Source organism: Anopheles bellator, chromosome 2 (assembly GCF_943735745.2).
Source record: "Anopheles bellator chromosome 2, idAnoBellAS_SP24_06.2, whole genome shotgun sequence".
In the NCBI taxonomy this organism is placed as follows: Eukaryota; Metazoa; Arthropoda; class Insecta; order Diptera; family Culicidae; genus Anopheles; species Anopheles bellator.
In genome coordinates, this window is record NC_071286.1 from 37749721 (window position 1) to 37761810 (window position 12090).

The window sequence follows — 12090 nt, forward strand, 5'->3', positions numbered from 1 at the left end:
AATCAGCCTTGTAAGTTTATCTGTACGGCCACTGATTGCCACTGATAGCAGCGATACAAGTGCGCTGATGTAACGGCACTATTTTCCTACAACTTTTTAGTATTTTCTATCTTCGTCATGCTGAAAGTTGAAAACAGAAACGCTGTTTTGACGCTTTTACTAGCAGGGAAGGACAAACTTTGGTCAACTTTCACCATTTCCGAGCGAAACAGGTTCTCTCCACGACCAGGATGACGCTACACACCACCAATGCGAAGTAGCAACAACTGTGGTTGAATGTACTTGTGTTCGAGGAAGCGACTGTCCTCAGCACATCCCATACAACCACCCCCTCAATGAGATGACTAAGTACCGCCTCATGTAGGAATCCTTCTGTTGGCTACTTGGCTAATACTCTGCTACTTGTGAGGTATATCATTGGTCGGATCGTCGTTTCAAATCACTGACCTTCAGTGAGATAAACACCGTCAAAACAAGATGGCAACACTTCCATTCTCAGCAGATACCCTCAGTGTCCTCCGATGAATGGGTTCCTATTTGCACCCACCGCTCACGAACACTTTGTTCTCCGGTCATACTATTTATTAGCAGCATTATTTGCTCCGTCTCTTTTCCCCGCTCACTCGTATTACGGGGCAACGAATGAATCATACAAAGCGTACGAGTAGTCGAGCTGCTGACACACAACACAAACGCAGCCTCGCGAATACGCGGCAGTTGACAGGCGGCGCAGCGAAACCCTGTGGCGTGACGCGACGAAGAGGTCTATTCGCAGATAGATTTCTTTGCCAAAAACAATGTACACCAACACACGCTTGCCAATACCGCCGGCCGTACGAAGCGTTGGATATGACGCTGTTCATTCGATGCAATAAAATGTCAACGCATACTACATTTCCAAAGAACTTGCCCCGAAACACCATACATCGAGCCGTGGCGTCATCTCGTAGTATCAGCGCAGTGAGATCGAATTTTCGTAGGTTTATCAAATGCAATATTCCGAACAATGGACAAGTGTGTTTAGAGTGAAACGCTGTTTTATGTGGTGTTTGGATGTGTTTGTGCTGTGCTGGTGTGCACACTCAAGCAGCTTTCGGAAATGTTGCTAATTGCTCGCGGTATCAGAATATGTCAGGAATGTTGGGATTGTAAGTATTATAACACTACGTCCGCAATGTTGGAGCTACAAGATTTGAAGAATTGCTCCAGCAACCAATTACCCATTTCAAGTTTTGCTCACAAACACAGGGACACCATTTAATGTGCGATGCAAATGTATGAAAATGGGCATACCCTCGTCTGGTTCGATACATCGAGCATGAAACAAAACACATTACTTCAACATGCGCTGATTTGATAATTCAATTAATTTTCTACGAAAAGCGATCTTAGGCGTGTTGATTTGACGGTAGTTTTTGATACCGAAAACACTGGACAGTGCTCGAAACTTTTTCGCTGGAACCTTACTACACGCACACTATCGCGACATCGACAATAACTTCGCGCTTTCGCCCTGTAACTGCCATCTCTCTTGCGCCCTACTCTAAGAAGCTGTACGGGTCAACCTTCTCTCTCGTTCTTACACTTCACGTACGCGGCGCCAACTTACACACACACATGCACACATGCGCGAACACACCATCGGCGATTCGAGATGTTCTTTTTGTTGCTCTTCCCTCACACGTACCGGAGACGTTGGAACAACGAAAATCGAAGCCCAAGCGATATGCTCTCGCTTCACACCGCAAGCAAATTGTTCTTCTTTCTCGATTTCTTTCGTGCCCCAAAGCAACCCGTTCCTGAAATTGTTTCGCACTGTTATCTCGTTTCCATGCCATCTTTTAGAAGAACCATTTTTCAGTAAAAAGTCATTTAATGGCCACGTATTAAATGACTTTTTTTATCATCCAAGATTTGTTAGGGAAAATTGGTTCATTGTTCGTCCCACATTAAGGTGCCACGATTATTTGCTCAATAAATTTCGATTTATTAACGTCATTTGACGCTACGCACCAGAATATACTAGATTTAACCTTCCCATCACACCGCTAGGTAAAATATAATCAACTCACACTGTACTCTACTTCGACCACTATTGCGGATCACGAACGCTCCGGACGCGGTCCCGGTTGCCTGCCTTCCTCAAGCCGGCCGACCGTGATTTTTCCGCTTCGGTCACAGGAACGCCGGAGAGTTTCAAACCTTTCTTTCCACCAACAAACAGGGTCGATTGGAACACACAATGCAACGGCCTCTAAAACTGATTTTGCCACACACAGAACCTCGTTTCGTTTCGCTCTTGACGTCCTTACAAATTGCTAATGGAAGAACACAGAATGCGTGCTCCGAACATATATTTCGGAGCCTTCATCGATTAAAGGGCTGCCAGAATTGGAGTTAGTTTCGCTTAGGTTGCTCGATGTTGTGCCGTTTTCTTTCGCGATTTAAGGAGCACTCGTGAACCTGGCTATCACAACATTTACACCGCCATATTGGATTTTCTAGTTTTCTCTTCACTGCAAAGACACCTACTGCTGCTTCCGATCGGTTTGCGTTAACTCAAGCAGTTTGGTTCGTTTGTTCGTCGTTGCCCGACCCTACTACATACACCTGGCGCCCACGGTCCTCATAGATGTTTGATTTCGGTTTTCGAAAATCGATATACCAACCTTGGTAGCGCCTATAGTGCTGAAAGAAAATATGTCCTATCGCATATAATCGTGACGAACCTGAGTTTTAGACATTTAACGTGCGTTAAATGACTAAACCAAAAGCCTAGATTCATCGTAACAGTAATACAATAAAATACGCTATACAATTCATGCTTAAAGTTGTGGAATACAAACGCATTCGAGCACATAGCAACGACTGTCACACGAGTCGAGCACTATTGTCGAAAGACAAAAACAAGCTAAATTTTCTTAATTTTCTTAAGCTTTGAAACGAAATGGGATTTTTCAGGACCAGCGCAGGCAAAAAGATTCACCTGAAAATTGTCCACAAATCGCCGAACGTGCTCCACTTATCTGTAGAGAACGTGGAGGCAGATCGTGAACGCCGCTTACTGCTGGTTTTTGTGCTTGCATCACTATTTTGCTTTGCGATCTGTACATTTATTTTCCGGCTCAATGTTCTACACGCTGCTTTTCTCCTGCCGACGCTGACGTGTTGCTACCTCTACAGCAGTGTGATAAAATCCGAAACTCTGGTCCTAGTGAAAGACTTTGCATTGCAATGCTCAATTACTTTTGCAAACGGAACCGTGCGCAATTCACTGATTCCCATAGAGTATATACAGGACATAATAATCAACGATGTATTTTTCAACGTGAGTTCTTGTACGTGTGGTACTTTTAAATACCGAAATATCCTAGCATCAATTTGTTTGTTTTTAGTTGAAAGTAATTTTCGTGCTGCAAGTGCTTACGAAAGGAAACTTATTTCGGAGAAAACCTATCATTACACTCCTACAGGTAAGATAAACCAAATTCCTACCAGCAATTGCTTTAAATAATAACTACATTCGTTGTCCATTCGTCATCTTAATAGCATCTTAAACCAGGTTTGTCCTGCTTAAAAATTGTCTTCGAAGAACTGCATTCCATATTGGAATTAGACGACTGAACGGCGAACCTCAATTCGGTTGATGCGTCGTAGGAAAAAGCTTGTCGAGAATGTTCAGCATCTGATTAGCTTCCTGAGTCTTCTGCGTGCCGATGTATTCCGTCGAAAAATCCTGTTGTGACCTTTCCATTGTAGTCAGTTTTTCGATCGGCTGCTTTGATACGCAAACGTCGGTTTTCGCCTAGCCAAAGATAGCCCACGATGGAAATTAGATAATTAATGCGCAATTATAGTTAAATACAGTTTGTTTCGAACTAACCGTTTGCATTTGTTCTATTTGACACTCTTTCCACAGGAGTTTTTTGTACATTGGAGGAATATTTATCCGCAAAGTAACAACTGTGTCTTGCAATTCACGTATATCATCCTCAGATAGCGTATTTCTCTCTAAAAAGAAACATTCTTTCAATGATACATGTCTGTGCATACATGTTTCAAGCTTACCCATTTTTACTTTGTTAATGTAACCTTCTTGGAAAACCGAAAAGGAAAACAACCGCAGTCACATCAATTGCAATGCTTTATCCAACGAACCGAACTTTGTTTACGGTCGCAACACAAAACGTTCTTTTCATGTCAACGGTCGACTATGTCAAATCAAATCACACAATCGTTTACTTCTGCTAGTTGAAAAGTGCACTGACGTACTTCGTTTATTGAAATGCTTAATTGGGAATAGAATTTTCTAATTATTTCGTGTTTTTTTAATTTGTTAGTAAGTTTAAATTTAAAAGTAAGTAAGTAAGTTTAAAAGTAAGTTTAAATTTAAGATAACTGATAGAAAAAATATTGTTCCATTGAAATGCAGTATGATACCATATCAGTATACCGGTTCAAGCGAGGGCTACCAAATGCTACAGTTAATTCTTTAAACAATTTGGCGGCATTCTACGCTCAAATAACAAATCAATAAAAATTATTCAAAGAACTTAAGTTTTTCAACATCGTTTTCCTTTCACCCGAAAGACAAAACACTGCAACACTGAAACTGACAACACTGCATTACGGAAGCAGCGCAATCGCCATGTGAATGACATATCGCGATCAAAAACCCCGGGAGCCGTTCACGTTCAGTCGAATTTTAGCTGTCGTGTGTCGTGATTCCGGCGTTACGCGCTGCTGCTTGGTGGCGGTTCGCGGTTTCAGGATTGTTCATTGACACTTTGGCACATTTTCTTCGCTCCTCGTGGGAACCGATTGGTGGGTGGCATTATTGCACAAAAAAGCAAAGTGTGGTGCAACACTCTGCTGTATGATTTGAAGCTCAGCGTTTTGCCTGCTGCCGGGAGTGAGTTGTGTAACATTATTGCATCAGCACATAGCACATAAGGTTCGGTCTCAAACAAAGGTTTGACACAGCATCTCTAGCCGGTGAACTGGAAACGAATCCGCGAAGCCGAGAGTATTTTGCGCTCGACTTAATTTGGCTAACTGTACACGATTGTTGTTATAAAGCGTGAATATTCGACAAACCCGATTCGCGAGCAAGATGTCGATGTCGTTGTCGAAAAGCCGGAAAGCAGCTGTGAACGGAACTATGAACCATATTAATGGAGAAGTGCGTACCACACATGCACAGATGTACGAACGCCGCCACAACCTGTACCCCTCAAAGGTAACAGTGGTCCTCGGCGCTCAGTGGGGCGACGAGGGCAAGGGCAAGGTGGTCGATATGTTGGCCGCTGAGGCGGATATTGTATGCCGTTGTCAGGTGAGTGTAGAAGGTTCTCTGCTTTTCAACGCCAGCTCGATGCAACATTACCGCGCGGTACCATGTGATCAAAGTGCGCAATGTGACAGAATCCTCACGAAGCAGGCGTATGTGTGTCGTAATCGAATGCGTACCGAGCGTCAGACAAGTCCCTTGTGGCCGTTTTCACTCTCTGCCACTGTCTTATCAATTACCAGCTCAGATTTTTCGATCCCGGAAGCCACGTGCGTGAAATGAGGTATGGTGTGATTTCGGTAGCAGCATGTTGCTATCAATTAAAGGCCTCCTCAGACCGCCGACTTAAATTTTAGAAAGTAAATTTTGGCACGTAACGTAACATCAAAGCCGCGTTGTCTTCTATCTGCCTGGCTCCACGATGCGCAACTATACGTTTTTGGCATTTCAGATAAATGCCAAACTGTGCGCTTCTGTCAAAACGAGTAGGTGCCGGCCGTGGCGCAACCCGGCCGCAAATCCGACCTCAAACAACAGTGTAACGCTAACAGTGGCCAGTAGCAAACGCTTTGTTTACAAACAGAGGATAATGTAAGTTCTTATTTGCTGGTGTGACGAACAGCAGCCGACGATCACGAGGGAGTTTAACGGGGTGTCACGCCAGCCGCAATGTCCAGCGCTAACTACACTACAGCGGTTCGATGCGGCGGCCGGCGGCCATGATGCGCGATGGCCACACTGCAACTAGCTCGCTCTCTCATTTGCGCTCCCCCATTGCGGACCCGACAGCAGTGTGTGTGGCGCTTCGATCGATCACGAGGATCAAACCCCCGACACACCGCCAGCTTAAATTTTTTACCGGAAATTTCGACACGTTACGGAAATGCAAATTCACGTTGTCTTCTATGAATTTCTGTGAAGTACTTCACACCGGTTGTCGACGTTGGTGACGTAAACATCGTACGCCGAAGGCAAAATTGTAAAAAAGACAACTTTACTTTGGGACTCTCAGAAACTTTCGCCAAGAATCGTATACCGTATTTTTCCGTGTATAACGCGCACCCGTGTATAACGCGCACCCATATTTTAAGAGAAAAAAAATTGGAAAAAAAGTTTTTTATTATACATTTTTCAGATATGTGATATCCAACAAATACCAAATGATAATAATGTGTTATTCTAATTATTCTATAAATATTCTAAAGTAGACTAAAGATAAAATGCGTATACATTGCAAAAGACATACTAGTATTTTATATTTCGTAATAATCTTCAAACTTAGATTCACTGCTGTCTAACAAATTGATATTCTCTGATTGCTGTTCAATGTACTCCTCGTTGTCACTCTCTGAAGAGGTACATTGTGACAATAAAGTATCGGGAAATTTGTGATTAAAAAAAAAGCTTTTTTCGATTTTCGATTAGTTTGTAGCGTTAGATTGCTACACATGTCAGTGACTTATGGTGAAAAGTTCGGCCATTTCAAATTATCACTTAATCTTTTACAGCTGTTTTACTGTGCTCGTGTCTTGGCCCATCGGCGATTTTTTTCATTCGGCAAAAATGAATGGCAAGGAATCTATATCCAATTTTGTGTAGGAAACGAAATTAAGAGCGCGGACGCATTCAAAATGTTGACTGTGGCTAATGGTGAAGCTATTCAGACGAAAAACAGTGCTTATCGGTAGTTCAAAAATTTCTCAGAGAAGAAGATGTAAACGGCGAAATGCCAAGTTTGGTCGAATGTGAACAGTTTCGCTCTCAGTTTTCTTCAATTACAGGGTCGTGGTGCCACATGAGTTGTTGCCGATACATAGAACTATCAATAATGAATATTACTTGCAAGTTATGCGCAATTTGCGCGAAGCAATCCGCCACAAACGCGAAATCCAAAAACGAAACCCAAAATTCGTGAAATTTTTTGAACAGAGCACGTGCATACGAAGTTTAAGATCGTTGCTTGTGTGCGAATTTTTGGACAAAAACTACAAACTAATGATGACAAAGCCACCGTATTGACCAAATCTGGCCCCCTATGGCTTTTCTTGTTTCCGAAACTCAAATTATCGCTTCGTGGTCAATTTATTTAGGAGAAGGCAGAAATCGCTGATGAGACAAAACTCTTTCACGCAAAAAAGCTGTAAAAAAATAACTGAGCTTTAAAAATAGCCGAAATTTTCAACATAAGTGAGTGACATATGTAGCAACATTACGCAACAAAAAAATCGAAAATCAAATAAGGCATTTTTTCTAAATCACAAATTCCCGGTACTTATTTGACAGAATGTATATAAGATAGAAGCCCCCAAATTTAGGTATATGTTATATGTAACAATATTGTATGGATAATTATATTCCTAACAAATGTTTCATTTTATAATTTATTCAATAATACCACAAAATATGTACCTAAAAGGGCACATTTATATGTTTAGAGGGGACAAAAATTTTACTCTCCTTGTATAACGCGCACCCAAATTTTAAAGCTCAAAAAATTGGGAAAAAGGTGCGCGTTATACACGGAAAAATACGGTACTTGGTGATTTGGTGGGTCCGGCGAAATTGTTTGACAGTTTAGGACAGTTTGCTTATGTTTTGTTTTGTTTCTGGCAGTTTATTTGGCAGTTTCTCGAAATTTAAATTGATGTTATTTTGAAATAAAATAAAGCAATTCTGTTGGAGTCGAGTTTAAAATGACATTAAATATAAAACAATTATATAAAATTTATTTGCATTATTATTTTAATTATAAGGCATCCCGGGATGATAATATAGGTATCGATTGCTTAGCTGAACCGTGTGAACATTCCCAAGGAGCAACTATGTCCGTTTTACCATCCGACGGACGTCCGTTTTACCGTCCGTCGGATGGTCTAACTAGGGGGCTACACGAAGCGTGAAAACTAGCGTAAAATTAATTTGTAATGTCAAAACGTTTACGCTTCGTGTGGCAGCAAAAATATAAAAACAAAATTTGAAACGTGTTTACGTTCGTGTTTTTGGTCCAAGAAAATAGAAATAGAAGAGAAATTAATTGATTTCTCAATTTTTGTATCTGTTTTTTCCGATTTTGTTGCTATACCAGCAAATAAGAACATAAATTATCCTCTGTTTGTAAGCAAAGCGTATGAAAAAAATAATTACGCTCGAGTTTACGCCTCGGCCGACCCGTAAACGTTTTGACAGCGCCGCAGCAGTTTGGCATTAATCGTTAATGTCAAAATCATTACGTTACGCTTGATGTAGCCCCCCAGTAATGGGCGCTCCAGACGCTCCAATTCGACAGCGATGTCTAAGTAACTGACGTCTCTGGAGATGTCATTAATGTCACTGACGCAGATCTACACATCTGAACAAACGAGCATCAATTTGTGAACAAATTTCAAACAAGTGCCAGTTTGTCGGTTGGACATGTTGGAAACAGCCATGGAAGCAACACTGTGTTGGTTTGCTTTAGCATTGTGCTTTTCGGTTAAAAAGCGAAAAAAGAACGTGCGAAGAGGTTACAGTGTGGAGGAAATAGCTTTTAAATGGCATCGTAAGCCTCCGCCTTTTTATTGTGATCACTATATTTTTTAGTTGCCAAAGACATGGCAGACTTTCGTAAATTTTTATAAATTCAGTTAAACACTTTCGCGAACGTTGACGAAGCGTCCAAAATATAAATAAGAGGCCAAAACAAAACCTCAACAAGTCAACCGACAAACTGGCACTTGTTTGAAATTTGTTCACAAATTGATGCTCGTTTGTTCAGATTTGTAGATCTGATTATTAGTACGTAGATTTGATTATTAGTGCGCATCTGCAGCACAAAGTCCCACACGAGGCCCACGATCGCGAAGATGCTGAACTCCTGAATGACCGGCACAAACGTTGCCAGGCCTGAGGCCCTGCGCCACCCGAAACTTTACGTCGACGCTCTTGGTAATGGCGAGTACGATTTCCAGTCCGACCAGTATCACCAGATACGGATAGGCTCCCTTCGACTGGAAGCTGACACCGTAACGTAACGTGACACGTAGTTAACGTCGGCTGTGTGTGGGCGCCTTAAACGATTTGACAGAAGCGCAAGCAGTATGGCATTTATCTGAAATGCCAAAAACGTTTATCTGCGCATCGTGGAGCCAGACAACGCGGTTTGACGTTACGTTACGTGTCGAAATTTACTTTCCGAACTTTCAGTCGGCGATCTGAGAAGCCCTATAATTAGCGTGTCGAGCTTCTCCAAGCCAGCCCCGATAAGCGCTGCCACTCAATCGGCACAAGATCGAACCTGCGTGCGATATTAGAGACTATTCGATAACGACGTCGGATAAGATTGGGGAGAAATACTGTTCAATTTTGCAGGACATCGCAATCACGTTTATTTTCGCCATATTATGGGTAAAAAAACACATCTGGCTGCTTGTGTTTTTGCATCATTCTCCGCCTATCATTTGTTACAATGTATTCGATCTTGTGCCATCTGCGGTTCCAGTTCAAAACACAAAAACCTAACGAAATTCCCGGATCAACCCGGAAGACAGTGATAAGCAGCAGCCTTTTCCTGAACCTAACAGCATTGCTGGCGTTATGAGAGCCTCCACACGGTGGATGTAAGCATCATGTGACGTGAAATGCGTTCCGTTTATTGTTTGACATAGTGGAACGCTAAATTTCCTGTTTATAAAAACATACATTCTTGCTCATTGTAGATGGTAGCATATTTTGTAATCTATTGCGTAGTGCATTGGCATTTTTTATTCACCATTTCCTGGGAGATAACACGAAATAACAGCCAAGCGAGATCGTAGGTCACTTCAAGTGATGAGTATTATTAAGTATTATTAAGTATGTGATGTAAGATCATTTTTAAAAATATTTTACCTAACCTCTCGTCACATTTTTTTCGATTGTGTTGACCGCCATTTGGTTTGTGTCGTCCTCGTCATTCGTTCTTCCGTTGTTTCCCGTCAGGGACACGTTTTTTAGTGTTTCACAAAGCTATACTTAAAATTGTTCAATAAATAGAACGCATTGGGGCGATGTACACGATGTGTTTTCGCTGCTCAATGGTGGTGTTGTGTATACGATCTCTTGCGCATTGGACAACCACTGTGATTTTTCGTTTTCACGTGGCTAATCCGACTAACGTTGCCCAACCTGATTCCCTCCGGAAGCCCCTTAAACGATAGAAGAAATTTGCTTATGTTAACACATTCGATAAGAATAGCACAACGTAGGGTAAAACGTAAGCAAAGTTACAAGAGACCGGCGAGCACCGTTGCAATCATCCGTCGTGACACCCGTAACCTACCAAATCCACATACACGCACAAGAGCTAGCAGAAGTAGAGCGCGGTTCAGCTGAGAAGGCGTAAAGCGCAGGCGCCACTGCTTTTTAGCTGTATCCCTGGCAAAAACCAGTTAATCGGTCCATGGTCGCGCGGAGAGAAATGGGCACGCTTGGAAGGGGGAGGGCGGGCACGAGGCACAAAGACCCGGAGGGAATCTTGACGACGAATAGTATCCACCGCACCCACTACATCCGCGTGGATGGTTTGTAGCGCCCACGTTATTTTTTGAAGAAAACGGGATTGAAATGGGATGATAGCCAACCGACGATCATCATCGGTGTGATGTTGTACCACTTGAATGGTACTTGGCGGTGGACCAAAAATATCACAATCATCACATATTATCATCGATCGTTAGCATCGCGGTTTGTGGGTGGTTTGTATGAAACAAAAGCGCACTTCGGTAGTTTGTTCCAGTAAAGTTCCCGCAAGGGCTTTGTTTGGTTATCAACAATCAACTATTGTGTTTATCAGCATAGTGAAGAAGGAAACATGCTGCAAAACGAAATCGTGTTGTCGTCATACGGTGTTGCATAACGATCAGCTGTGCGTCGTCAAGCAGTGCGTTGAGAATCGATCGGCAAATATTTAATGGTAACTTCTCGTTCACAGGGTGGCAATAATGCCGGCCACACGGTGGTGGTTGACGGCAAGAATTTCGACTTCCACCTGCTACCCAGCGGCATCATTCACGAGAAATGTACATCTATTATTGGTGAGTAGAACGCGACAGCTGCTGACGGATGCTTTTTGAAGCTCATTAAAAAGTCAAAAAAGTATTTTCTGATCGTGCAAAAAGAACAGCATCCAACGGTACACCGCGTCAGGGGTTGCCAATGAATAAAACAGCGAGTTGATCTTATGAATGATCTTCCGTACGATGACTGACTGGTAGGTGGTAGTAGGTGGATGGTAGTTTCCCTGATTGGCTTGGAGATGTCACCCTTTGACGGCATTGGCAATTGGTTTGTTGTCGGATTGCTTGATGCCCACTAAATAAGGTTTAATGGAAGGATAGACACGCTCGCACGCAGGCACGGTCGCAGTAGCAAAAGGGTGAAAACGCCATTTTCAAGATCATTTCGACAAACTAAAGCACGTGTCGATTCATCTTTCAGAAACTGCGTCAATGTTCAAGTGAGAGCACAAATTTAGAACCAAAGGTTGCCCCACCGAAGGCTGGCACGGGTCTCTGGCGCACTTTGGGGACCAAAAATCAAGTGCAACCTACCCTCGACCCTCTACGCTATTGAAATCGAAGAGGTCGCGTAACAACGAATTGTTGTTTGTGGCTCTATCATCGTGCAAACCAAAGGTGAATCGCGAAGCTAATTATAGGACCGCAAACCGCACAACGTTCGCGCAGACAAATACTCGCACGCGAATCGCGATTTGTTGACGTTACTCGTGACTGTCCGCGTAACATTATCGTGAACGTAAGCCGAAATGCGGCTTACTAATAGAA

At 42.6% G+C, this 12090-nt stretch overlaps 3 protein-coding genes across 3 annotated transcripts in view; 2 read left to right on the top strand and 1 right to left on the bottom strand.

Moving 5' to 3' along the window:
* The first annotated feature begins 1096 nt into the window (after positions 1–1096).
* LOC131211431 (uncharacterized) lies at positions 1097–4065 on the top strand. The gene is made up of 4 exons (XM_058204885.1): positions 1097–1148; positions 2962–3328; positions 3396–3473; positions 3550–4065. The coding sequence occupies exons 1-4, from the start codon at positions 1129–1131 to the stop codon at positions 3622–3624; spliced, it is 540 nt and encodes a 179-aa protein (XP_058060868.1). The 5' UTR covers positions 1097–1128; the 3' UTR covers positions 3625–4065.
* LOC131211433 (uncharacterized) lies at positions 2016–4174 on the bottom strand. The gene is made up of 3 exons (XM_058204888.1): positions 4069–4174; positions 3884–4011; positions 2016–3805 (listed from the first exon to the last, which is right to left on the bottom strand). The coding sequence occupies exons 1-3, from the start codon at positions 4070–4072 to the stop codon at positions 3635–3637; spliced, it is 303 nt and encodes a 100-aa protein (XP_058060871.1). The 5' UTR covers positions 4073–4174; the 3' UTR covers positions 2016–3634.
* Positions 4175–4742: 568 nt separating this feature from the next.
* Positions 4743–12090, top strand: part of LOC131211426 (adenylosuccinate synthetase-like) — a 19548-nt gene continuing 12200 nt past the window's right edge. Inside the window, exons 1-2 of the mRNA XM_058204878.1 lie at positions 4743–5335; positions 11238–11340. Of these exons, the coding sequence (XP_058060861.1) occupies positions 5114–5335; positions 11238–11340 (325 nt within the window). The 5' untranslated portion in view covers positions 4743–5113. The remainder of the gene's footprint in view (positions 5336–11237; positions 11341–12090) is intronic.